Source organism: Moschus berezovskii, chromosome 1, assembly GCF_049115385.1.
Source record: "Moschus berezovskii isolate FMDL1 chromosome 1, NW_MosBer_1.0, whole genome shotgun sequence".
NCBI classification, from domain to species: domain Eukaryota; kingdom Metazoa; phylum Chordata; class Mammalia; order Artiodactyla; family Moschidae; genus Moschus; species Moschus berezovskii.
In genome coordinates this window covers 79,631,135-79,658,684 of record NC_142460.1, presented here as the reverse complement: position 1 = coordinate 79,658,684, position 27,550 = coordinate 79,631,135, and the positions used below count along the sequence as shown (strand labels likewise).

The following is a 27,550-nucleotide window of genomic DNA, read 5'->3' as shown; positions in this document are numbered from 1 at the left end:
CTGTGGCCACTGCTGAGTTTCCCAAATTTGCTGGCATATTGAGTGCAAAACTTTCACAGCATCATCTTTTAGGATTTGAAATAGCTTAATTGGAATTCCATCACCTCCTCTAGCTTTGTTCATGGCGACGCGTCCTAAGGCCCACTTAACTTTGAATTCTAGGATGTCTGGCTCTAGGTGAGTGATCACACCATTGTGATTATCTGGGTTGTGAAAATCTTTTTTGTACAGTTCTTCTGTGTATTCTTGCCACCTCTTCTTAATATCTTCTGCTTCTGTTAGTCCCACACCATTTCTGCCCTTTATTGTTCCCATCTTTGCATGAAATGTTCCCTTGGTATCTCTGATTTTCTTGAAGAGATCTCTAGTCTTTCCCATTCTGTTTTCCTCTAATTCTTTACAATGATCACGGAGGAAGGCTTTCTTATCTCTCCTTGCTATTCTATGGAACTCTGCATTCAAATGAGTATACCTTTCCTTTTCTCCTTTGCTTTTCACTTCTCTTCTTTTCACAGCTATTTCAAGGCCTCCTCAGACAGCCATTGTGCTTTTTTGCATTTCTTTTTCTTGGGGATGGTATTGATTCCTGTCTCCTGTACAATGTCATGAACCTCCGTCCATAGTTCTTCAGGCACTCTATCAGAATTAATCCCTTGAATCTATTTGTCACTTCCACTGTATAATCGTAAGTGATTTGATTTAGGCCATATCTGAATGGTCTAGTGCTTTTCCCTACTTTCTTCAATTTAAGCCTGAATTTGGCAATAAGGAGTTCATAATCTGAGCCACAGTCAACTCCTGGTCTTGTTTTTGCTGACTGTATAGAGATTCTCCATCTTTGGCTGCAAAGAATATAATCTGATTTCTGTATTGACCATCTGGTGATGTCCATGTGTAGAATCTTCTCTTGTGTTGTTGGAAGAGGGTGTTTGCTATGACCATTGCATTCTCTTGGCAAAACTCTGTTAGCCTTTGCCTGCTTCAATCTATACTCCAAGGCCAAATTTGCCTGTTACTCCAGGTGTTTCTTGACTTCCTGCTTTTGCATTCCAGTCCCCTATAATGAAAAGGACATCTTTTTTGGGTGTTAGTTCTAGGTTTTGTAGGTCCTCATAGAACCGTTCAACTTCAGCTTCTTCAGCATTACTGGTCGGGGCACAGACTTGGATTACTGTGATACTGAATCGTTTGCCTTGGAAACAAAAAGATCATTCTGTCGTTTTTGAGACTGCATCCAAGTACTGCATTTCAGACTCTTTTGTTGACTATGACAGCTACTCCATTTCTTCTAAGGGATTCTTGCCCACAGTTGTAGATATAATGGTCATCTGAGTTAAATTCACCCATTCCAGTCCATTTTAGTTTCCTGATTCCTAAATGTCGACATTCACTCTTGCCATCTCCTGTTTGACCAGTCCCAATTTCCCTTGATTCATGGACCTAACATTCCAGGTTCCTATGCAATATTGCTCTTTACAGCATCAGACTTTACTTTCATCACCAGTCACATCCACAACTGGGTGTTGATTTTGCTTTGGCTCCATCTCTTCATTCTTTTTGGAGTTATTTCTCCACTGATCTCCAGTGGCATATTGGGAACCTACTGACCTGGGGAGTTCACCTTTCAGTGTCCTATCTTTTAGCCTTTTCATACTATTCATGGGGTTCTCAAGGCAAGAATACAGAAGTGGCTTGCCATTCCTTTCTCTGGTGGACCACATTTTGTCAGAACTTTCCACCATGACAGTCAATTTTCTGAGGCCAAACATTCACATATATTTTAGGCATTCCTAATTTTGCTCCCCACTTCCCTGTTACTTAAAATTCAAAATTTTAGCAAATGTTAAACACCTTGAAAGTTGTAAATTTAGCCTCTGCCACTTCCTTTTACCTGATACTGACAGAAACATAGGCAAGTATTGTATTTTTCCCATATGAATAACACCTGTGCTTACAAATATATCAAGATCAAAACCAGTTACAGCCCTGATTTATGTATGTCTTTCATTTAGGCTTACTTTTAATGGCCAAGTTGACTAGCTAAGTACCAGAATTCATGTCGTGTCACTGGGAAGCAGCTGCCTAGGCAGAAACTACACTTTCACTTTCCAGCTTTGCTTTCGTCCGGGTGTGGCTAACAGAATGAGTGGAGTAACCAGGTCTGAGCCCAAAGTTCGAAACGCAGGTGAGCCTCCTCCAGTTGCCCTGTACCAGCCAAACCCAGACCGATACCAAGCAAGTGGAGCCAAGGTAAAGTGCTGGTGCTGATTTACTATAGAATGGAAGAGTCACCCTCTTATAGGATCACCTGCCTTGGACCAAACCACGAGGAGAAAAACTTCTGGGCGATTTTGCTATTATGCCCTTTTGGGCCCATTTGTTTCTATTCCTAGGGTTACTCTAACTCAAAAGTTTAGAGTGTAGTATTACTCTAACACTAATAAAAGTTTGCTACTTGGATGTATTACCACTTTAGACATTAAGTCTATTATAAATTCTAGGTAAAGAGCTAAGAACATATGGCATCAAAGACTTTGAGTAGGAAGAATGTTGCTAAAACTGCCTTGACCCTTGCCTAGTTTTCAATGACTAAATTAAATGCTTCACAATGATGAGGACAACCTTAGGACAGCCTGGGGTGGGGCGGGGCTGGAAGTTGACTACACTAGGAAAAGACATACCTGAACAATACCAAGAGTAGCAGATGTAACTGGATCAGAAAAGTCACCACCGGGTGGAGAAACTCTAAAAACAGGAAAGAGTCATTAGAAATGCTTAGGGAAAATAACCTGTATATAAAAGCAATTCTAAAAAATAAATGAATAAAATAAAAGCACTTCTTTGAAGTCAACTTTAATGTAAATAAGAAATACAACCTTCGGAAAGAAAATCTTATATAAAAACCTTAAATAAAAACCAGTACTAAGTTGAAAGTTAAGAGTGACAATTACTAAAAACCTTCTAGTCTGAGAAATGAGACAGACATTTAATCATAATCTGTTTCATTTTTCTAATTAAAACAGATGAAGCAAGAAGGAAGGAAAAGCTCTGAGAACAAGGTATGGCTATATGTGCAGATAGTGAATCTTCATATTGTTTTTATCGTGACATGATCTTACCTTAACATGTCTATAATTTTCTAAATTGTTGCTAGGTAAGTCAAATCTATGAAACCAGCACAAGTAGAGATGACCCAAACATGTACATTCTAAAGAGCCCCTTGGGTGACTTCAGTGCAACCTTGGTTAAGAAGCACTTCCCTCAGCAGGGCTAAATATTATCTCTTTAAAATAAAGTAACTTTTTTCTTATAATAAGTAAATAGTTTGGGTGCTTACGCTCCTACAATGCTGACACTCCCTTCTCTCTCAGGATTTCCAAGACACTTCACTCTGCCGGCTCGCTCATAGAACGAGGCCAAACGGGCACCAAGATATGCAGGATATCCACTATCTGAAAAATAAAAAGAAAATTTTAAAAGAGAAGTTCTAAGCCAACCCCCAAATCCTATCAGTCATGCTTATACAATAAGCAATATAAAGATTTACCTGCAGGCATTTCAGCTAAACGACCAGAGATTTCTCTAAGAGCCTCAGCCCATCGAGAGGTGGAGTCAGCCATCATACTGACATGGTAGCCCATGTCACGGAAATATTCTGACAGTGTAATTCCTACATTGGGAAGAATGTTACAAATTATAATTCTATAATATATAATCCTGACTTTTTTACCCTTAAGAAAACTTTAAAGCAATAAGTTCCTAAGTTAAGACTGCTAGCTATTCATCAGTTTGTGGTTCTTTTGGGTACACAGCTGAATATATTGTCTAGCCTCCTCTGCATTTAGATTTGGCAAGTAACTGACCCTTATCTAATGGAATGTAGAGGCAAGTGTTTCTTCAGAAGGCAAGACAGACATCCTTCCATGCTACTTTTTCCTTCTGGCTTACTGAGAGGGCAAGAACTCCCAGGATCTATGGAAGGTATGTGTTAAAATGAAAGAGCTCTTTTTAGCCTGGGTTCCAACCCAAAAATAACAGAATAAAGGAGAATGCCCTCATCACCTGAAATAAACATCTATTACACTAAACAATTATGTTTGGGTTTTTCATAGCCTAGTCTACCCTGATAAACATTTTTAAAAGTAGGAAAAGACTTTTCTCCCATTCTTTGTTGAGATAATTAAGTCTGGAATTAATTTACAATGCATTTTTTCCTATGTATCTCACATACATATGCACCAAAAATATACTCAATTAATTAGCTTGTTTGGTTATTTTTCAAAAGTAGTAAATGTTATTAATGTGAGAAATAATATTCATTATCTAGATCATTCTGCTACATAGCCTGGGTCCTCTCCTGTAAAATCACATTCAGTAAACCACTCAGAAGACGCTGATACAGTATACAGACAGCAGTCCTGGGTTCTAGTTCCCGTACTGTCATTAATCTTAGCAAAGTAACCTCACTTCCCAGTTTGGTTTCTTCATCTGTTAAAATGGAATAATTCTCACCCCATCTAGTTGTACACATCAGAGGATATGGTATCTATAAATGCCCTCTGAAAAATACAAAGTACTATAAAAGATATTAGAACTGTATATTAGTTGCTACATCATAACAATCCCAAAACCTAGTGCCTTAATTCCTTTATTTTAGCGGTAAAGAAACAAAGGGTTATATAAATAAAATAGCTGCTGGAAAATTCAGAACTTTACTATTTATCATATTACATCTGTCAGAATAAAAAATACTGACTTCCAAAGCTTCCAAAATATGGTCCAAAGAACAAAGTCTTTAAGTAGTATCACTTATCATTATTAAGGTTTAAAAAACACAGTAATTATCACATATTTCAATCTGATGGTACAAGCATGTTGTGTCTCTATGATGACATTCACTATTGCTTGTGTATCTATATATACATTAAAAAGACTTGACAAAAGAGACAGAGACACAAGAGTAAACCTCAAAGAAGTCTGACAGACCACTTTCATAAACTAAAAATACTAGTGCCTACAAATCAGACAAAATCAAAAGATGAGCAAACTAGGAAAATATCTGCTACTCACAAAAGATGAAAGACTCATTTCAAAGAGCTTTACCAATCAGTATGATAAACTACTAACGAATACAAAAATGGACAGAAGGCAATTTTCAAATGGTTAACAGATTCAGGAAAAATGCTAGCTCCCTCTAAGGAATACAGAACAAAGAGTCATCTAATAAAGCAGAGGGAGTAAAATGTTAACTGTCAAATCTAGGTGTGGGGTACACAGGTACTCACTGCAGTGTTCTTTTAACTTTTCTGTATAATAATTATCATAAAAAAACTACTGGAAAAATGAACATTAGTGAGTATGTGAAGAAACAGAATTTGTGTCCACTGTTACTCCCTTTTGAAGAGCTATTAGAATCTAAAATCTACATTAACAGTTATATTCTCAGCAATTTTACTTCTAAGAACTTAACCTGACAAAAATACAAAGAAATACGCACATAAAACATATGATGTAACAGTGTAAATAACATGCATAAGGAAGTTTTATGGTGTGATGTTTGTGAGAGCAAAAAACTACCAATAATCCAAGTGTCCACCAAAGGAATGCCGGTTAAATAGACTGTGATATATCCATACAAAGGGATACTGTGTAGTCAGTTAAAACGAGGTAGACTTCTTGTTAAAATAGTAGATGATTATGTCACTTTCTCCTTCCCAGAAGAGTAACCACCAAATAAGGAGAACAAGAAATACAGAAACACAAACTCCACTGTCAAAAATTAGGGGTCATGTTTAGCTTCAAAACAAAATAATGAGGAAAGCTAACTAAAAGAGATTTGAACAAAACAAACAACAACAAAAAAAGACACCAAGAATTCACCTGAGGCTGCACAGCCTCAGACTATACTTCTGCAAACTAGAAAGTACATCCTGAGGAGCAAAGCCAAGGGTCCTTTGTCTGGAACACAGTAAAAGGGGTGCAGGGCTAGCAGTAGGGGTTCTATGGACCCAATTTGGCCTCAAGGGGAAGTAGGGGGATGGGGACAAATAAAATTCAGAAAGATACCCCTTTTCAGTAAGTAAAAAGTGAACGAAGCAGGGTAGAAGAGAAAGAATTCACTGTAAGTGGCCTTGTCGCTGTGGATTTTGCTGGTATGACAGAAGAAAAAGTAAAATAAATTATATAACTTTACGCTATAACAAACTTCACTGATTAGCAGGAAGAAGTCCTGCTACTTTGGATCATAGTAACAACCATCCCCTCCCATCTCCTGCAAAAATAAGTTATAGTAACAATAAACATCAGCATATGAACTAAACAAATATAAAATAAAAAAAAGAAGAGCACAGTACAACAATGAACCTGCCAAGGAACAAATGAGAACTGAGATCACAATTAACTAATAAAAGAAAATCTTAATACTGCATCCTACCACAAAATAGAAATCTCAAGGAATATACAGGAAGATAAAAAGGTTGTTTCATGAGCCAGCAGAACTCAACAAAGAACCAGAACAACATCAAAGTTTCATCAGAAGCAATACAAAGAATAAACACTGATTATCCTGTGAAAAGATGGCTAAATAAAAAGAATTAGAGAGGAAACAATGCATATGGAAACAGATAAAGGAGATGCAATATGTTCCACTTGAAGATAACCATAATGGAAGAGAAAAATTTTCAGAAACAATTCTCAAAAATTTTCCAAAGTAAAAGACATAGTCACAGACTGTAAAGGTACACTATGTCTCAGGAAAAAATTAACAGAACTGTCAATACTGGGATATAGTCCAATAAAATTGTAACACTTCAAAGTTAAAGAAGCATTCCTTTGGGTAGAAAGAAAAATCACCTACAAAAGGAAAAAAAGTAGGCCAGTGTCAGATCTCTCCTCAGCACAAGAAATGCTGATTGAAAAATTTTATATTCTGTCAAATTACTGTTAAAATTATAAGGCAGTAGAAAAAACCCAAACTTACAAAGAAATAAGAATCAGAGAATATAGTTTCCATGAGCCTTTCTTAAAAATACTTCCAAAAATCAAAATTTGTCCAATTGTAAAACAAATGGAAAAATTACAGTCAAGGGACCGCGCTGCCAGTGGAAACTGACTCCATTTTACTAGGTCTAAAGCTAATACAAACATTGTATCTATGGATACAGAACAGAATGTGAATATTGTAACTCCTGAATATGTAGAATTCAAAGTACCACAAGTTGGGATGAAAATGGGAGCAAAGATGGAAGGTAATACATAAACATACTGATAATCAAAGTATTATAATTCAAGGCTGAAAATTCAAGTTATAGAGATACAGATTATCAAGAGACAGAGCAATGACAAAACATGAAAAAAAACCCCAAAAACCCCCAAAACCCAGAAATAGAAGATACTTCATTTTAAACTCATTAAAAAGATTAAAGCAGTTCTATTAATTTCTTATGGAGCTTCCCAGGTAGCACAGTGGTAAAGAATCCACCTGTCAATGCAGGAAATGCAAGAGACCATGGGTTCGATCCCTGGGTCAGAAAGATCCCCTGAAGTAGGATATGACAACTCGCTCCAGCATTCTTGCCTAGAAAATTTCACGGACAGAGGAGCATAGTGGGCTACACTCCATGGGATCACAGAGTCGGACATGACTTATGCACGTGTGCACACATGCGCGTGCACACACACACATATTAATGTCTTGTATGGACAGAGTCTTAAGATATAATAATGAGTGCAATCTGGTGGTGGTGGTTTAATCATTAAGTCATGTCTGACTCTATGGACTGCGCAGCCTGCCAGGCTCTTCTGCCCATGGGGTTTTCTGGGCAAGAATACTGGAGTGGATTGCCATTTCCTTCTCCAGGGGATCTGCCTGATCCAGGGATTGAACCTGAGTCTCCTGCTTAGCAGGAGGAATCTTTATCATTGAGCCACCTGTGAAGCCCAATATTAAAAAAAAAAAAGTTCTAGGAATATTATGTATGAAGATACTTTAGAATGAAAAGTTCTTTGGAAAAAAAAAATCTGGTGCTAGTTTTAAACTAAAGAACACATGTTAATCTCTTTCATTCCAATTCATACACTTACCAGTATAAATAGAGGCTTCTCTAGCAGCCACAGGCATATTGGATGTATTGGCTACCAACGCTGTTCTCTTCATAATTGACTCTACCTTACCATCGACTTCCATCGTGAGCTAGAGACAAACAATCTGTTAGTGATTCCCCCAGTTTCGAAATAGAACTTTTTAGTTTCTTTTTCACAACTTGTTTATATTTAATCCCTCTTATAATCTGTGTTCCCAAAGAAGTATTTACCATCATTCCAACCTCTTCCCTCTATCCCACTGTGTTGTAAAGAAAACAGTCAGTATTTCCATTTCATAAAAAAAGTCCATTATTTTATGGAAATAGGAATGTTATTGTTACAGTAACCTAGTAGACCATACAAAGTCTATGTGATGTTCACACCAATAAATATTTTGCCTATTTTCTCTTTCTCCCAATAACTGAAAATCACCAGACCACAAAAAGAAACTTTCAAGTGTTTTGACTGAAAAATTCAAATTCCCTTCCTTCAGTATACAAATTGAATCACAAATATAATTAGAAAATTCCTTAATTAAGATCTTTGATGAATAAGAGCACAGCTCCAGATCCAAAACAAAGCTTTATTAATTGCCAGTGAAAGGTGATTAGTGGTATTTTCTCTAGACTAGTATTGGAAGCTTTATAGACACAGACCTCTGGGAAGTCCCGGAGGACTTCAGACATCTCGTTTCCTCTCTCACCACATCCTACGTAGATGATCACATCGCTGTTGGAATACTTGGATAGAGACTGTGATATCACTGTCTTCCCACAGCCAAAAGCCCCAGGGATTGCAGTAGTTCCTCCCTGTACACATCTACACAAAGCAAACAAGTAAGGATTACTCTACTCACTAATATACACCAATAAAACAAGTAGGTTAGAGACACAGGGGCTACCCTGGTGGTTCAACGGTAAATAATCCCAAGGACAGAGGAGCCCAGCAGGCTACGATCTGTGGGGTCGCAAAGAGTCAGACACAACTCAGCGACTGAACAACAACAACAAAAGTGACACAGAAATACAAGTTAAAGAGAGCACTTTAAAATGCTGTCGTCTGTATCTGTACACACACTTACTGGCAGAAATACAACTGCTCCCCTATTTGCACCCAAAGTAGGATATTTTTTTACAATAATCATCTGTAATAGTTGGAAAGTGAAAGGATGTTCCATAAGGTACCTGGAGAAGCGGAATATGAAAATAAGATAAATAAAATAGTACTAAAGATACTCTGAATGTGTAAATAAATCAGTTTATGAAAGGACAATATAAGAATTAAAGCTAAAAGAAAAATACAAACACTTTTGAAAGTTGTCTTCTGAGGTAAAAGATAAGACCTAAGAATTTCCTATCTTGTTACAGAGGTTAATAAACAAAGACTTTTGTTAAGGTGTTAAGGCAATGTACCCACTCAGTAACTACCTATGAAGTCCTTCCAAGGCACTGCAAACCATGGCAACGATAGAGGGACAGCAGTGAAGAAGACAGTCATGTTCCTATATTCACAGAGCTCTCATTCCAGTAATGTAAACTGGTGACTCTGGTGGAGTCAGCTGGTGATTGATTACAAACTATTTAGCAACCACTCTCAAACTTTCCCTAAAAAGTGGGAGTGGAGAGGGACATACTCTTAAGAGCAGAGGAGAGTGAACGTCTCAAGTATGTGTGTATGTGTATGTGAGAGCGTATGTGGGTCAGGCAGGAGGGTCTGGACAGAAGAAATGAGACATAATGCTAAGGGAAATTCCTTTGTAATAGTGTATTTTATCATAAAATTCACACAAACACTGCATCCTTAATAAGGATAACAGACTTTTCTCATATGAAACGAGTATGCATTAAAACGTTTTCCCATTGAAACCTTTCAGTGACTCTGATAAACTAGGAAGGCAAGTCCATTCATTCTATGGCTTTGCATACGTCTTTCAAATAATTTTTAAGCCAGGGTGGGAAGGCAGGGCTGGGTGTGTCCCATGTTAGAAGTTCAACAATCCAATGTGAAAAGTGCTATCACAGAGACCATTCAAGGTTTGTGGGAGTATACAGAAGGGGTACAAAGTCTGACACTGGACTGGAGTGGGGTTAGGAAATTCTTTCTGAAAGAAGCTAAGATCTGAAAGGAAATAGAAATCAGTCATATGTAGGGAAATAACATGCCATGCAGAGGGAACAGCATAACCAAAAGTCCAGGGGCAAGAGGGAGCCCTGCTTGAGGATTTAAAAGCCCATCAGGAAGCCTGGAGCATGGTCTGTAAGGAAGCAGTTGGGCAGCAAGTGGCTGAGATAATACGGGAAGGTAAGCAGGAGCCAGGTCATGAGTGGCTTTGTATGGGGTTAAGGATTGTGTGTTTGTCTTAGAAGCAATAAAGAGCACTTAAGCAAAACAGTGCAGGATCACATATGTGTTTCAGTTGGATCACTATGTAATATGGACAACCACTCAGAAAGAAGGCAAAACTGAAGATGTGAAGTGTGATTAAATGTGATTATTGCATGAATTAGGGTAAGATCCTTAATTACAGTCATGGAGTAGGGATGAAAGATGCAGATAAAAAAATATTTAGGGAACAGAATAATAGCACTGGTTCATTAATGAGATGTGGAAGAGTGAAAACAATCCTTGAGAGAATTCAGAGATTTTAGAAGAGGGATTCACTGGATGTACAATAATGACATTTGCTGAGAGAGGCAGCAAAGTTTCCAAAAAAGGAGTGGTGATTAAGATGATGATATTAGTTTTAAAATACTGACTCTGGGGTACCTGTAAGACATTCAAAAGGAGAGGTATAGTCCAAAATGGATATATGAGCCTAGAACTCAGAAGAGATCTGGGATGAAGATACAGGTTTAGAAATCAACATATACAGATGAACATTTAAGTCTTGAGAGTGGATGAAGTCATTCACAGAGGGTAAGATGTATAATGAGGAAAGAAAAGAGAAAAACTCTAAGAAATAGCAAAATTAAGGCGAAGGAACCTGCAACGGAGAATAAGCAACAGCTTCCTGTAGAAGAAGGTAAATGGAAAAGCAAAGAAAGTGGGTGTTTCAAGGAGGAAGGAATAGAAAGCAATATCCAGTATCAAAAGTTGTAGGAATTAAGAAAATCCTAACTTATTTATTGAATTATCAGCATGGGAGTGACTGAAGATGTTAGTGAGAGTAGTTTCACTGAGGAGTGGAACCATGGCCAGAGCGGTACAGTGAATTAAAGTGGGAAAAGTGCAGACAACTTTTTTCCAAGAAGTTTGGCTATGAAGATAAGGAGAAAAGTAGAGGAAGGCAGAAAGAGAAGGGTAGAAGGCAGATCTCTTTTCATTAGAAGGGAGAAGAAAGGAAGATCACCTAATGGAAGGTCTCTGAGGAGACATGAGGTGCAGCAAACACCAGAAAAAGGAAGGAGTAAAGGATACATGGGAACATGTGTTAACTGAAAGAATTCCAAATCTGATGCCCCTCATTTCTGTGTGAAGGATCTGAGATGACCATTTGGTGAGAACAAAGGAGAAAGAAGAGCTGAAGATCTGAGGCAGGTGGAGAGGTTTCAAATAGGCACTGAGGACAGCAGAAGAATGACAATCAGGGAAATGCAGAAGGATTATGCCACAGTGCTGAGATACCAACTTGCACTTATTATTTGTTTTTCTCAGCAGTCTGAGTGTAGATTTGGGAGAAGGAGATAGCCAGACTGATTCAGTTGATATTTTACCAGGTGGGTATGACAGAAGACAAAGAAACAAGAAAATTTAATATACTAACAAATATTCATAGAAGTGATACGACTATTAAATTTAAACTGGATTCTAAAGGATATAGAAACAGGAGATACTGACTAAATAAGAAGAGTCAAAGTACTGAAGATCTTATGAGAGAGTAATAGAAGACCACAGAGTAGGTATAAAGGTAAGAGAGTTGAAGGGAGACATACAGGGGCTGGTGATCAGAAGTCAAAAGAGTTAATATCACTGCTTCAGTCTTTTTTGCAAATTAAAAGAGGAAGTGATTTGTTAAAAGTAAAGGATAGTATGGTTATGCCTAAAACTTAAAGAGAAAGGTTTTTAAGCAATTGAAGAAAATGGCAAAGAGCAGACTATAAAGTTAAGAAAGATTGGATAGCAAAGAGAACCCAGATGATTTTAGAAATCATCAATTTATAGTGATATCAATCTACTAATTATAGGATAACAAGAAAATTTCAGAAAGTTTTAGAAATAATGCTTTCCTTTTGCAACTGTGAAAAAATAAATTCTCTTCAATAGTCTGACTCTCTAAATAAGCACTGGCCAAAACATAAAACATATTTCTCTAGATAAAACGTATTATAGGATTAGCACATAAAACCTTATTTATAAAGAAGTGAAACAGTAAGCACATATAAAAATCTGAGGAAAAACTATGGGACACAGCTCAAACTCACGGAAAAAGGGCATCAAGGACTCTTTGGCCAGTCAACAGAGGATGATTAGCCGGCAACTTCTCAGTGACAGGCCGAACCTGACGTACAGGCCATACTTGGACCATGCTGAACTTCTCCTTTATACCTTCAAATTCAAGCTCCAACACAACATCCTATAAAAATACAGTGGGATTTTCAGAATACTATGAACATTTCTTCCTCTAAAGAAAAGTAATGCCAGACTTCTCCTAGGCGGGATTAGAAAGGTGGTATGTGGGAGCAGGGAGGGAGATTTACATCTTTTATTATAAATATATACCGTTCTGATTTTTTTTTAAACCAGGCACATTTATTACTATTTTAATGATTAAAAAAAAGTTTAGAAATTTTTGGGAAAGAAGTATTTCAAGTAATAGAGAAACAGTTAAATAAATTACATGAATATATGCAGGAAAAATTCCCGAAGGATATAAAAGATATTCCAGGAACTGAGGAGGGGAAGAAATGAAAACTTTCATAATTTATTTTCCATTCTTTGTTTTTTTACTTTATTATAATCCTCTTGCACTGCTTCAATGAAAAATACTAATCTAATTAAGAATCCTGAACTATTTAATAAAGTTCATTATTTTAAATTATTTACAAAAGCAAAAGATAATGAGTAACTCTTAACATTTGTAAACAGTGAGATGGTTTTAACTATTCACAAATGATCTCAAGGTCCAAAGACCTACAGAAATTTGTAATCTTGTTGATACATGAATTTGAATTGTCCACTTTAGGGCTGTTCTTTAACGTGTAGGTGAGTGATTCTCTAAGCTGGTGAGTAAGGTCAGCTGACTGCCCAGAACCCCAATCTTAATTCTTTTGTTTTCTATTATACTGTACAGCACAGATCTTATTCATGTGAGATGATCAGAAAATTGTTATCATCATATCTTATTGGGAAAAAGTTATATGCTACAATGACCTTCTCAATAAAGATTCTTCAAACCCACAAAGATTATCACGTTATCTACTGTATTTGATAAGATGTGATTATCAATAATAGCAAAGGACTAAGTTTTAAATGGTTCATTGAGACTAAGAACTTACAATCCATTCTATGATTCATTATGTGAATAGAGACTGAAAATTAAGATCAAAGTCTTTTCTATGCCTAAAGAATCAGGGGTTTGGGAACTTTCCTGGCAGTCCAGTGGTTAAGACTCCGTGTTTCCACTGCAGGGAGCACGGGTTTTATCTCTGGTTGGGGAACTATGCTCCCCCATACCCCATGGTGTGACCAAAATAAAAAAAGAGAAAACAAACAGGGGTTTAAATGATGTAGCATAAGTTAAGAAGGTAAGAAAATACTGTATTAGTTGTTTCTCTTCAAAAAGAAACAATATATTTTGCCTTTTTTTTCCCCCAAGCTCAAGTTTTAAAGGAAAACTTCTTAAATTATGAAAGTAACTTAAAACTCACATATTAAATATGAATTCTACAACTATTGAGAGTTCTACAACTGGGTAACTTATCAGTGGGGCCACTCACGTGAGTTAAAGTTTATATGATACTTACAGAGGTGTCGTAATTTCCAGGTGGAGCAATGTAGGTGACAGTTCCTCTGTTTCGTGGGGGCAACATGATTTTGTGTTTGATGAGAGAGTTCTCATTGACAATTCCGTAAATATCTCCACCAGTGATGTGACTACCAACCTAGAGAGCAAACATACTTGCTGCTTAATACTCAAACATCAAGCCATTTAACGTTCAATAAACATCAAGGAGTGGAGAAGGAAATGGCAACCCACTCCAGTGTTCTTGCCTGGAGAATCCCAGGGACGGGGGAGCCTGGTGGGCTTCCCCATACTTAGCAGCAGCAGCAGCAGCAGCAAACATCAAGGAGACTCCCCGTGCCATTAGTTAACTCATTTGCCTTACTTATCAATAAAACATATTTGTTCTATAATCCTTCTTGTGGAGCTTTTTTTTTTTAAAAAAAAGTAAACTATGCTTCTGTGGTCCACTTTTGTTTTGACGAAGAGTACAAAATAGTTCACTAAACACTATTTTCACATTCTTTCACCAACTTTAGAAATTCTGATTACAAAGACATACCCGTAGGTTTTTGCAAGGTGTGAAATCCCACTTGACATCTCTGCTAAGAGCAGACACATTTACTCCTCTGGGAATGTAAATACTTTGAGTCTGACTGCTGATATCCGACAAAGGTCTTTGAATACCATCAAAAATAGCTCCCATAATGCCTGGACCAAGCTCAACTGAGAGGGGTTTACCAGTGCGGAGGACAGGGTCTCCAACAGACACACCAGCTGGGAACGGTGGTTGAGGAAAACTCACTATGAAATACCGGAGAGACTATAAAACAAAGTACCACAGCTTAACAGGAAATGACATTTAAGAAGCTAAACCTGAGATTCTCAAACTTATAGTCCACAGCATTGTGAGTGTTTCGTTAACTTTTTCATAGAGATCTACAAAAAAGATTAATAATTCCATCTATTAAATAATCATGCTCAAACATTTTAATAAGTTTATGTGTCTAACAAGTGAGTAGCACTTTGAAAGAAAAAGACACATAAATTGAAACAAAAAGACACATAAATTGAAACAAAAAGACACATAAATTGAAAGAAAAAAGAACATTTTAATTTCATTTTTAAATAATCTCAATTCTTGCAAAAGAGATTTACATGCCTGTTGGGTAGGCTATAATTTCCAGATCTAGGAGTCAGACTGAATACCCAGTCCACATCATTTTCATATGACACCTGGTTTTTAGCTTAGCAATTGCCAAAAACTCGGTTTCACAAAGATATGACATCATCGACAAGAATACAGTGCAGTCAGAAAATGAAACTGTTTATTATCTCAAGCTACTAGTTCTCATGGTGTCTGAGAAGATGTCGAATATTCCTGGGTTTACTGCAAATCCTTAAAACATCCCAGGGCACCACATGAGTTTGCTGCAGCTGCCCAGAGTGCTTTGGGCACAATTTGGGAACCACAGGCTAAAAACAGAATCAAAAGTCTCTCTATAATACACTGCATCAACTGTATTGATGAGGAATATCAGTTCCTTAAAAAGGATATTAGAATTAGAAAAAAAACTTAAACTCTTAAGACTGAGAAACAACCAAAAAAATTTTAAGACTTAACAATCATTAAGAGATTTATTAATAAATGATGGTACATTCATATGCTAGAATTCTATGTAGCTGTAAAAAAGAACAGGTACTTTTATGAATTTTGCATGAAAGATCTCTAAAATATACTTTAATTTCCAATATTTGTTTATAAAAATATCTCAAGCCTATGGCAAAGTTGAAAGAATATTACAGTGATCTACCGTACACACTGCATTGTATTTACTACATATCTATCCATCTTCCACAATGCATATATTTTTAAGTGAATAAAAGGTGCAGAACAGTACCTATAACATACTATCTTCTGGGGAAAAAAAAGGAAATAAAAATACACATTATAATGGTCCATATAAAAAACCAGAAAGATATATAGTAAGTGGAACTAACAAAACTGGTTGTATGAATGCATGTCTGTTTTGAAAACTGGCCAAATACAGTTGACAAAAGTGGAGCAGGTTCTCACTATACACATGTTCATTTGTTTACTTTAAATTTTTAAACCATGTGAAAGACTAAATAAAAGATAAATCTAAAACAGAAAAAAATCCTTTTGATTAGTGATGATTTCACAGCTATGAAGACTTTTAATTTTACTAACAATGTTGGGTGATTTTGTTTAGAATTAGCACTCCAATACTGACATAAAGAGGAACGGTAAGCATATATTCTAGCATAGCAAAAAAGCTGTACCAAATAAAAACTCAGTAGTCAGAGAAGTAATGCTTAACAATAACAGCACTGAAATATCAACAGAAATGGAAGTTCAGGAGATAATACTGATATCTCAAAATAAGAGCACTAATTCCTAGTACCTGTCAATAAACTTCTATATATCAGCTTTCTTCAAACACCAGCATTCCATGTTTCTGACACTACTGGTGATGATTTTACCTTTGCCAAAAATCTTTAAATTCCAACTTGTAGAAAATGGCCAGAAATTGAACTAAAAAGGATACAAGTTTCTTCATACACCTGGATGGTAGCCATGTCACCCTCTAATCGGATAATCTCTCCAACCAACTCGCTGTGGCCCACTCTCACCAGTTCATACATGGCTGCACCTGCCATGTCACAGGCTGTAACCACTGAAAGGAACAAATGAGTATGTTAATCACTTAAGACTCTGAATAGTTCCAGATAATTAAGATACCCAATATATTTTTTAATACACTTCTCTCACATATTTATAGGAAAAATAAAACACCTACTATGGGACACACAGCCTCTCAAAAAGTACATTTAAAAAAAAATTATACTTGATTTAAAACACTGTGTTCGTTTCAGGCATATAACATGATTCAGCTATATACACATATTTTTTCAGATTATTTTCTATAGATTATTATAATATATTGAGTATAATTCCATCTGCTGTATAGTAAATCACTGCTGCTTATCTATTTTATGTACAGTAGTTTGTTAATCCCATACTCCTGATTGGTCCCTCCCTCTCTCTCCCCACTGATGACCATAAATTTGTTTCTGAGTGTCTGTTTCTGCTTCATATATAGATTTATTTGTATTATTTTTTAGATTCCACATATAAGGGATATCACACAATATTTATCTTTGTCTGATTTTCCTAAGTGTAACATTCTCCAGGTTCATCCATGTTGCTGCAAATGGCAATATTTTATTCTTTATATGGCTCAATAACATTCCATTGTGTATATATACCATATTCTCTTAAGTTGATCATCTGCTGATGGACAGTTAGGTTGCTTCTGGGTCTTGGCTGCTATAAATAGTTATGCTATGAACACTGGGGTACATGTATCTTTTTAAATTACAGTTTTCCTCTTTTCTGGATATACAGTCATGAATGGGACTGCTGAATCATATGTAGCTCTAATTTTAAGGAAACTTGTACTGTTTTCCATAGTAGTTACACCAATTTACATTCCTACCAACAGTGTAGGAGGGTTCTCTTTTCTCCACACCCTCTTCAGCATTTATTATTTGCAGACTTTTTGATGGTAGCCATTCTGACTGCTGTGAGAAGATACCTCACTGTAGTTTTGATTTGCATTTCTCTAATAATTAGTGATGTTGAACATCTTTTCATGTATCTATTGGCCATCTGTATGTCTTCTTTGGTAAGATGTCTATTTAGGTCTTCTGCCCATTTTTTTGATTGGGTTGTTTTGGTTTTTCTATATTGAGTTATATTAGCTGTTTGTGTATTTTGTATATTAACCCTCTGATAGTCACATCACTGCAAATATTTTCTTCCATTTCTTTCTGTTTTGTTAATAAAAAACTTTTTTTTAGCATATGTCATAGATGAAATAAACAGAATAAAATTTTGTTAGGCTTTAGGCTAAGATTACTTGTTTACATGGTACACATGAATACTATTTTCATTTTGAAGTTCTATATGACAAATATACGTTGAACTCTTAACTGGTAGCACTTAGGCAAGTTTTGATCAACCTAGGTTGCTATAATACAAGGAATGGTGGGTAATAATGATAATAATACAAGACTAAAACTAACAATTATAAGCATGCTCTGTTTTCACCATTCCTTTGAGAAATATCACATAAAACAACAACTTTAGTTTCTAACACTTTATACCAGTGGTTTTGAAACTCTTCTTGGACAGATCTACCTAGAAAAACCCCCATTTGCATTTGGGCTTCCCAGGTGGTGCAGTGGTAAAAGTATCCGCCTGCAATGCAGGAGATGCAAGAGATATGGGTTCGATTCCTGGGTCAGGAAGAGCCCTTAGAGTAGGTTGGCAACACACTCCAGTATTGCCTGGAGAATCCCATGGACAGAGGAGCCTGGCAAGCTATAGTTCATGGGGTCACAAAGAGTCAGACATGAGTGAGCACAACAAGCAGGATGTTTATAATCAGTCACGACCGCTGGGTGAAAGCCTCATTAAGAATCCCTATTTCTTATAAATACTATATTAGAATTTGCACTTATTATTTTGGACCATGTTGCCCAGCAAGCAAAAGTTACTTTTCTGGCAGAAGGGGAAAGTTGTATGTTTTCAGGTATGTATAGGAATAAGTCTATGGTGGTTTTTTGTTTTTTTTGAAGCTGTATTATTATTTTGTTAAGGAATCCATTTTTATGACTGTCACAAAGCCAGGCAGAGTTAACAGTGACAAGTTCTGGAGGTAATAATACTCTACTCTGAACTTTCTAGTTAGAACCAATGTCATCTCCCTAGAACCTCAACTTTTATATCTCTGCCTCTCCCTACCAGACTCCTAAGGTCTCAACTCCTGCCCTCCTATTCCTGGAAGATGCCAATACCAACTGTGTAAGAGGTCTTTTCAGGAGAAGACGACTTTTGTCTTCCCAGAAGACAAAGCCTCTACTTTGCTCTATGAGGCAGATAGCAACCCCAAACCACAGACAGGTTGGGACCTGCGCAGGCCTCAATGGAGTAAGTCTATTTCAATATTTAGCCTTTGGATACAATTAATTAGAACTATGAATTAGGTAATATTCAAGTAGAAACTATTAGGAAATTAATATTTAACTTACATTAGAACAATGGAAATTTATTTCTTTTATCAATATTTACCTCTTTATCTATAAGAATAATTAAGAAGCATAGAAATGTGTGCTAAGTCACTCCAATCATGTCTGACTCTGCGACCCCATGGACTGTAGCCCACCAGGCTCCTCTGTCCATGGGATTCTCCAGGCAAGAATACTGGAGTGGGTTGTCATGCCCTCCTCCAGGGGATCTTCCCGACCCAAAGATCTAACCCACATCTCTTATGTTTCCTTCATCGGCAGGCACGTTCTTTACCACTAATGCCACCTGGGAGGCCCACACTGAAATACCACATATAACTAAAATGTTGACAAATTTCAAAAAATATTTTCACCTAAACTCTTTTGAGAGTGTTCTTTGCCTTTTCCCTAGAAGTTCCTATGTACAGTCTGTCTTCCTTAAAGGCCTTATAATCATCAAGCTGAAAAACTGTTTCTCTGAATGGTAAAGAGATTGAAAATAGTGAAATATATTATTGGCTAAAAATTCAAGCTCAAACATCAAGTTCTAAGCAGTAGAAGCTTACTAGGGAGCAATAAGTGGCCCAGTGACTGATAATCTTCACTTGTATTAACACCCAAAAGCACCATCATCTCTATTGTGATTAGAACATCAAAAAAACTACAACGTGAGGTTTATAAAAAAGACAAGGAAAAGTGAATTTTCATGGCACTAAAGATTACAAATCAATAAGTAGTTTTACCAACAGAAACTGAATCACATTTTGCAGTGGAAATGTGGAATAACAAACTTAATACTAGGAGGAGATTCATTTATTATTTAAAATGCAGTACTCCAAGTTGTGGGCAAAACAAACATAAACTGCTTTCTATTCTCATTATCATGTCATAAAACTATTTTGCTACAGGTAGCTAGTTACGTGATAGCTGAATCATCACTCAGGATTTATACATGCAAAAAGCCATGGTTGATATTTCTGAGAAATGTTCTAAAAGCAATTACTAAAATTTAAATCACATTAACAGACAATTAGTTATAACAAAATAAAACCTATAAACTTTATAGCTTTTTAACCTCAGATTTAACAACAAAAAAAATTTAAGACATGTAACACCATCTATACATTTACATAATAATGATCAAATTTAGATAATAAATGTTATAGTAACCCTTATGATGGAAGTATTGCCTCAGTCTTACAGCAGGTATGAAATCTTCTAAAGACAGAATTTACATAGGTGAAGAGAAACTTGTGTATTTCTGCCTAAAATATCTTGAAAAGATATTAACTGATATTAAGGATTTTTACTCACCAGGTCCTGAGACCCCATGCACATAACCAAACGTGCTTTCTTTATCTTCATCACCTATTTTGGGGAGCTTGGAGAAATCCATCATGTTAATTTACCTATGACAAGAAAGAAATTAAGTTATAATTAAAAACTTTAAAGCAAAAGAGCCAATACAGGTAGTGAACTCTGGTGTATAGTTGAGTTATTACCACTTCTTCAAAGTAAAATAGAATATAAAATTCTTAAGATTTGGTTAAAATTACCTCATTCTTGGATAGTCTACAGTTATTAAAACTCAGAATTATATCCCTATACAAGGTATTCCATAGAAAATATCCCATGGACTGTAACAAGGAATGTGATGTTTTCTAGCCCTGCAACATCTTACCCTGTCATTTAGCTCTCTGACTTCCCCAACTACTCTTTACCTTTATCATGCTGCATAAACATGGAACTCTGTTATTACTCAAAACACATACACATTCTGCCTCAGGGTCTTTGTACACACCATTCCCCTTGTCTGGAGTGCTCTTCTCCTGGATGTCAGCTCCTATACCTCCTTCAGGTCTTCACTGAAATATCCCCCACTCCGTGAGGTTTTTTTGCCTATCTGCCCATCTATTTAAAATTGTAACATACCTCCCTCCTTCCCTACTTTGTTTTTTTACCATCTAACAAATTATATCTTATGTTAAAAAAATTTTTAATGTATATCTTTAAAATGTTTCTGTGATCATCCCTACCTCCCCCCACCCCCTGCCTTTAGCAGAATACAAACAGTTTAGGAAATTTAGTTCAACTTATTTAAGATGCACAATCTGAAAAACCCAAACAATGCACTAAGTCCAAATAGAAAACTAGTTACAGATCCCAAAATAGCAAGTTTCTTTGTAACTGCTGGTCTGACTTATTATAGACAATTTAATAAAGGAAATAAAATACATGCACAGATAAAAAGCTAAATAATGTCTCCTAACAACCTTAAAGAAAAGGTCACAGACCAATAATATAATAAAGTACCAAATAATATATACTTATTTACTAAAAGTTCAAAGATTAGCATGTTTATGGAAAACATCTTGAAGATCAGGGAGAATCAGCAAAGGAAAAGGAGGCTTGCGAAGGCATTCCAGGTGGAGAAATAACAAGAACAGGAGAAGGAAAATAAAAATTTCAGGAGAGTTAAGGGACCAGCCTGACTGCAAGAAAAACCTGCACTGCAACAGTGAGAAATAAGGATTCAAAGCTAGAGATTAATTTGTGGGTCTAGAGATGAATGCCTAGTGGACTTTATCCTACAAACAACAGGAAACAACCAAAGATTGTTATGAGAAGACTGATGCTGAATCAATCTAACATTAACAGGAGAGGGGAAGCAGGCATGATGAGAAGTTGAAAAGCTCTGGAAATAGTATGGGTTGCGTCTATGTGTCACCAGAGCTGTCACCAGACCCTTGCTCAAAACCAACCAACCCCTCCCTTGAACAGGAACTAACATATCTTTAATCACAGGGTCTAGACACAAAGGAAGCTATAAGGAGAGAAAAATAAAAAACTGGATATCAAAAAACTGAAATCAAAATGGTGATGAATCTGACCGCCAAAAGACTCTGAATCTCTTTCTACAGTGATTTTTTTACTACACTGGTGTACAAAATGACACTCCTACCTGCAGCCATGACTGGAAGTCACTGACCAAAAGACAGAAAGGTGGTGGTATCTGTTTCCAGGAAAACCTTGCGTTTTTCCCAGAAAACTAATGCATATACTTCCCCATCATTAGTCTTACTCCTTTCCCTATTGTCTTCATTCCTTAAAAGCAATTAAGGAATTAAAATTGCCATTAAGGGGACAATTTAACTACTGAACTAAGTTCCCACTTCTCCATTCTCTGGCCACTGAATAAAGTTTGTGTTGCTTCAATTCCGCTTTGGTTTCAGTTTTTGGCTGCCGGAACACGAAAGGGGGGGAAAAAACCTTCCCCGTGGAGGCAGGAGGCCTCAGCGGGCTACAGCCTGAGCAGGGTACAACTTAATTTGGTAACAAATGGACTCAATTTGTTTACCAAACTCCTACCAAGGAAAAGGTACTGTGATAAACTCAGGGAATAAAGATTGTGAATAAAAGCAGATTTCACTAGTTTTAAACAACTGTACCATAAAGCAAAAGTATTAAGTGTTCAAAATGACAATACACAGGGAGCAGAGGAGAAACTGATTCAGTTGTGGAAAAAGTGTAAACCAATGGGGATGAGTTGGGGGAACCAGTAATTGGAAAGTAAGTTTCAAGGCTGAGTTGAGTCCAGAAAGAAAGAATACAGAACGAGAGGAAAATCAAACCCTGAGCCTCGGGGATTCACTCAGGCAGGGTAGAGTAATGTTTTCCAGTCTTTCTGGAGCCACTGAAGGATCACTACAGAATCCTACATTTCTTGGAACATGATCTGTCATCCATTAACCAAGGTGGCTTCCCTGGTAGCTCAGCTGGTAAAGAATTTGCCTGCAATGCAGACCTGGGTTCGATCCCTGGGTTGGGAAGATCCCCTGGAGAAGGGAATGGCTAGCCACTCCAGTATTCTGGCCCGGAGAATTCTATGGACTGTATAGTTCATGGGGACGCAAAGAGTCAGACATGACTGAGTAACTTCCACTTTCAACCAAGGTGGACCAAAGCAGACATTACTTTGCTGACAAAGGTTCATCTAGTCAAAGCTATTGGTTTTTCTAGTGGTCATGTATGGATGTGAGAGTTGGACCATAAAGAAGGCTGAGCACCGAAGAATTGATGCTTTTGCACTGTGGTGTTGGAGAAGACTCTTGAGAGTCCCTTGGACTGCAAGGAGATCAAGAGTCAATCCTAAAGGAAATCAACCCTGAATATTCATTGGAAGGACTGATGCTGAAGCTGAAACTCCAATACTTTAGCCACCTATGAAGAACTGGAAGAGACTCTGATGCTGGGAAAGATTGAAGGCAGGAGGAGAAGGGGATGACAGAGGGCTAGATGGCTGGATGATATCACCAACTCAATGGACATGAGTTTGAGCAAGCTCTGGGAGACGGTGAAGGACAGGGAAGCCTGCCGTATTGCAGTCCACAGGGTCGCAAAGAGTCAGACATGACAGAGCAAATGAACAAGAACAACAAACCAAGGTGTCAAGCAATTTGGGAGGCGAGTGTAACAGTAAAGTCATAAACAGTGGAATTCTGGGTCGATATTCTTGGTGCCTTTGGAAAGGGGATGGCGGACAGAGCTAACAGGGAAGAATTAAAGAGTGATTAAAGAAACAAGCAGGAGTAAAAACAAAGATCAAAACATAGAGCAATAAAGGAGACCTTCCAAGTGAGAAGGATATGAGCAAAGGGGCAAGATCAGCACCAATACCTTAAAGACCATAAAGGATGGCGACAGGTAAGAGACTATCATCACTTTGGTCATTTATTGGCAAAGATGAAGTTAGTGCATAAGTCACTGGAAATCATGAAAAAATATTTATTATAGCCACAAATGTCAGCATAGAAGAATCAAGAATTTTGGATTCTGTAGGAAAATTAAAATGGAGGAAGGGCAGTTGAGTGAGGAAGTACATAAAAGAGGAAACTGGTCTGTTAGGATTTTCCAGCCTCCAAAAGACACAGAAGGGGTCGCTGAGTAAGGAGGAATGGGGCTGCAAAAGATCAGAACTAAATTTAAAAAGATGGAAGTTTTTCTAGAAACTACTTAGATAACAGAAAAAACAAAGTTTAAAGATAAGCATTTATTTGGGAGATGGGTTAGGCAAAGGCTTCAAAGTAGTGAACAAGCAAAGGAAGTCAAATTTTAATCTTCAGAAAATCAAAGATTTTCAAAGTCAGAAGAGAAATTTATAACAATACAGTCTAACTTCTTCCTCAAATATGGTTACTTACTATGATACATGGTCATCTGCCTATTAAAGTGGAAACAGCATGAAATACTGAGTCACACTTAGGAAAGATCCTAATTCTACCCGTGACACACGGCAGGAGATCATGGACAAATCAGAATCTCTTTGTAACTTCCTTTGAAGTACCCCCTACCCTGGAGTTATAACTAAATTACAGTTTTGTCAAAAATGTTCCTTGTGAGATATAAAATGCTTACAAAACTCTTATTAGTAATACCTACTATTTAAACAGGCCTTCAATTTTTAAAACACTATTCTATTTTCAAAAATCTCCTCTAAGAGAGTTGTTTTGTATCCAACCTATTAACACTTTCTCATAACTTGTACCCTCTGGCCCTGTTTCTTCCAACTACTGTAGCCACACAGAGTATATTCCCTCTCCAAGGAAATTCTCTTTAGTGTCTTCAACTGTCCCTGAAAGGACAGTCTTTTTCAGCTCTTTCTCCCCTGAGGCTATACCCTATTCTCAAATATTTTACAATGCTAATGTTTCTTTTAAAACAGAGCAAATAAAACTAAAAACTATATTCTAAATGTCATATGAGTAACTCTTCAAGACTACCACTTTATCTATTCTGGCTGCTTCTTTTTATTGAGAAACAAAGACCAAGGCTTTGAGTCAGACAAATTGAGTTTGAAATTAAAGACTGTGTCCTTAAGCAAATTAAATTCTTTCAACCTTTTGAGACTCATTTCATTTGTAAAATCTACTGGGATTGTTGTGAAACACCAAACAGTAAGCCTAACAGAAAATACTGATGACTACTAACTCTATTCTGTTAGTGTAAGTTAATATTGCCTAATTGAACCGTGAACTTCCAGATGTTCAAGCTGGTTTTAGAAAAGGCAGAGGAACCAGAGATCAAATTGCCAACATCTGCTGGATCATGGAAAAAGCAAGAGAATTCCAGAAAAACATCTATTTCTGCTTTATTGACTATGCCAAAGCCTTTGACTGTGTGGATCACAATAATCTGTGGAAAATTCTTCAAGAGACAGGAATACCAGATCACCTGACCTGCCTCTTGAGAAACCTGTACGCAGGTCAGGAAGCAACAGTTAGAACTGGACATGGAACAACAGACTGGTTCCAAATAGGAAAAGGAGTACGTCAAGGCTGTATATTGTCACCCTGCTTATTTAATTTATATGCAGAGTAAATCATGAGAAACGCTGGGCTGGAAGAAGCACAAGCTGGAATCAAGATTGCTGGGAAATATATCAATAACCTCAGATATGCAGATGATACCACCCTTATGGCAGAAAGTGAAGAGGAACTAACGAGTCTCTTGATGAAAGTGAAAGAGGAGAGTGAAAAAATTGGCTTAAGGCTCAACAATCAGAAAACTAAGATCATGGCATCTGGTCCCATCATTTCATGGCAAATAGATGTGGAAACAGAGGCTGACTTTATTTTGGGGGGCTCCAAAAATCACTGCAGATGGTGACTGCAGCCATGAAATTAATAGACGCTTGCTTACTCCTTGGAAGGAAAGTTATGACCAACCTAGATAGCATATTGAAAAGTAGAGACATTACTTTGCCAACAAAGGTTCGTCTAGTCAAGGCTGTTTTTCCAGTGGTCACATATGGATGTGAGAGTTGACTGTGAAGAAAGCTGAGCGCCGAAGAATTGATGCTTTTGAACTGTGGTGTTGGAGAAGACTCTTCAGAGTCCCTTAACTGCAAGGAGATCCAACCAGTCCTTCCTAAAGGAGATCAGTCCTGAGTGTTCACTGGAGGGACTGATGTTGAAGCTGAAACTCTAATACTTTGGCCACCTGATGCGAATAGCTGACTCATTGAAAAAGACCCTGATACTAGGAAAGATTGAGGGCAGGAGGAGAAGGGGACCAAAGAGGATGAGATGGTTGGATGGCATCACCGACTCAATGGACATGGGTTTGTGTGGACTCTGGGAGTTCGTGATGGACAGGGAGGCCTGGAGTGCTGCGGTTCATGGGGTTGCAAAGAGTCAGACATGACTGAGTGACTGAACTGAATTTTTAAAAAGAAGCTAACATTCTTATCTTCTTGTTATTTGAATCAAATCTAGTCAACTGGCTAGTTTAATCCCTTAGTTATTATGTGTGTTTTACCATACCTTTATTATCTAAAATTAAACAGATTTTAAGCATCAGTGATATGCCAAGTACAGTATTATAGATTGAAAATATAATGGAGTAAGACACACTCTCTCCCCCAAGGAGTTTCTAGCCTGGTGGGATAAAAGCAAACAGTTACATTAAGTTGACAAACGTACTCTCACAGGAGCAATGCAGAGTGATTTAGAAGCGTATAAAGCAGAGGACCTAACCTAAACTTGGGCAGGACAAGGGTGACTTAGAGGATAATAAACTGAAACTTGAAAGATGAATAACAGACATTAGAGTATACAGTAGAACTTTCTTATAGATGCTTCAAATCTCCTAGGGGTCACGAAGGTGTTCTGAAATGTTTATGAGGCAATAATGGGATCTGTTCTGATTTTTAAAATATAGGTATTTACAACTTTTCCCTTTAAACAATGAGAGCCTCCAAAGGTATGAGCAATAATTGGTGGAAATCAAATGAGTTTGTTCATGATTCAGCTGCCTTGTGGATTTATTACTCAGCTGGATAATTCTAGCCACCATAGTAAACTGATGATTCTCTAGTTTTCAACTTTATTTTTAGGCATATGTTGTTTAATTCATGCCAAAGACAGCAGGCATTAAGAACACTGACATCAAACTAATAAGAAAATCAAGTCTTAAATGATAATTCTATATATTTTCTTAGGTACACTTTTTACCAGATCCACAAATTTGCATTCATCTGATTAATATTATATTAAATCAAGATGATCCTAAGTGCCCATTAATAGATGAGTGGGTATAGAAGGCAGGGTAGGCATAAATAATAGAACATTGTTGTTTTTTAGTTGTTAAGTCCTGTCTGACTCTTGTGACCCCGTGGACTATAGCCCGACAGGCTACTCTGTCCATGGGATTACCCTAGCAAGAATATCGGAGTAGGTTGCCATTTCCTTTTCCAGGGGATGAACCAGCATCTCCTGCACTGGCAGGAGTATTCTCTACCACTGAGCTCCCTGGGAAGCCCTGCCACTTTCCTCAGCCATAAGAAAGAAGAAAATCTTGCCACTGAGCCTAGAGAGTATTATTCTTAATGAAATAAGTCAGATGGAAAAAAGACAATACTGTCTGAGTTCTCAA

At 37.1% G+C, this 27,550-nt stretch overlaps 1 protein-coding gene across 2 annotated transcripts in view; it reads right to left on the bottom strand.

The window, feature by feature from the left end:
- ATP6V1A (ATPase H+ transporting V1 subunit A) overlaps positions 1-27,550 on the bottom strand; it is a 58,856-nt gene that overhangs the window by 9,310 nt on the left and 21,996 nt on the right. For both annotated transcript variants that reach the window (XM_055427151.2, XM_088837071.1), the window contains exons 2-11: positions 20,432-20,526; positions 16,594-16,722; positions 14,586-14,800; positions 14,046-14,183; positions 12,504-12,655; positions 8,739-8,901; positions 8,083-8,191; positions 3,548-3,670; positions 3,338-3,452; positions 2,682-2,745 (exon numbers count right to left, since the gene is read on the bottom strand). In XM_055427151.2, the coding sequence (XP_055283126.1) occupies positions 2,682-2,745; positions 3,338-3,452; positions 3,548-3,670; positions 8,083-8,191; positions 8,739-8,901; positions 12,504-12,655; positions 14,046-14,183; positions 14,586-14,800; positions 16,594-16,722; positions 20,432-20,516 (1,293 nt within the window). In that variant the 5' untranslated portion in view covers positions 20,517-20,526. The remainder of the gene's footprint in view (positions 1-2,681; positions 2,746-3,337; positions 3,453-3,547; positions 3,671-8,082; positions 8,192-8,738; positions 8,902-12,503; positions 12,656-14,045; positions 14,184-14,585; positions 14,801-16,593; positions 16,723-20,431; positions 20,527-27,550) is intronic.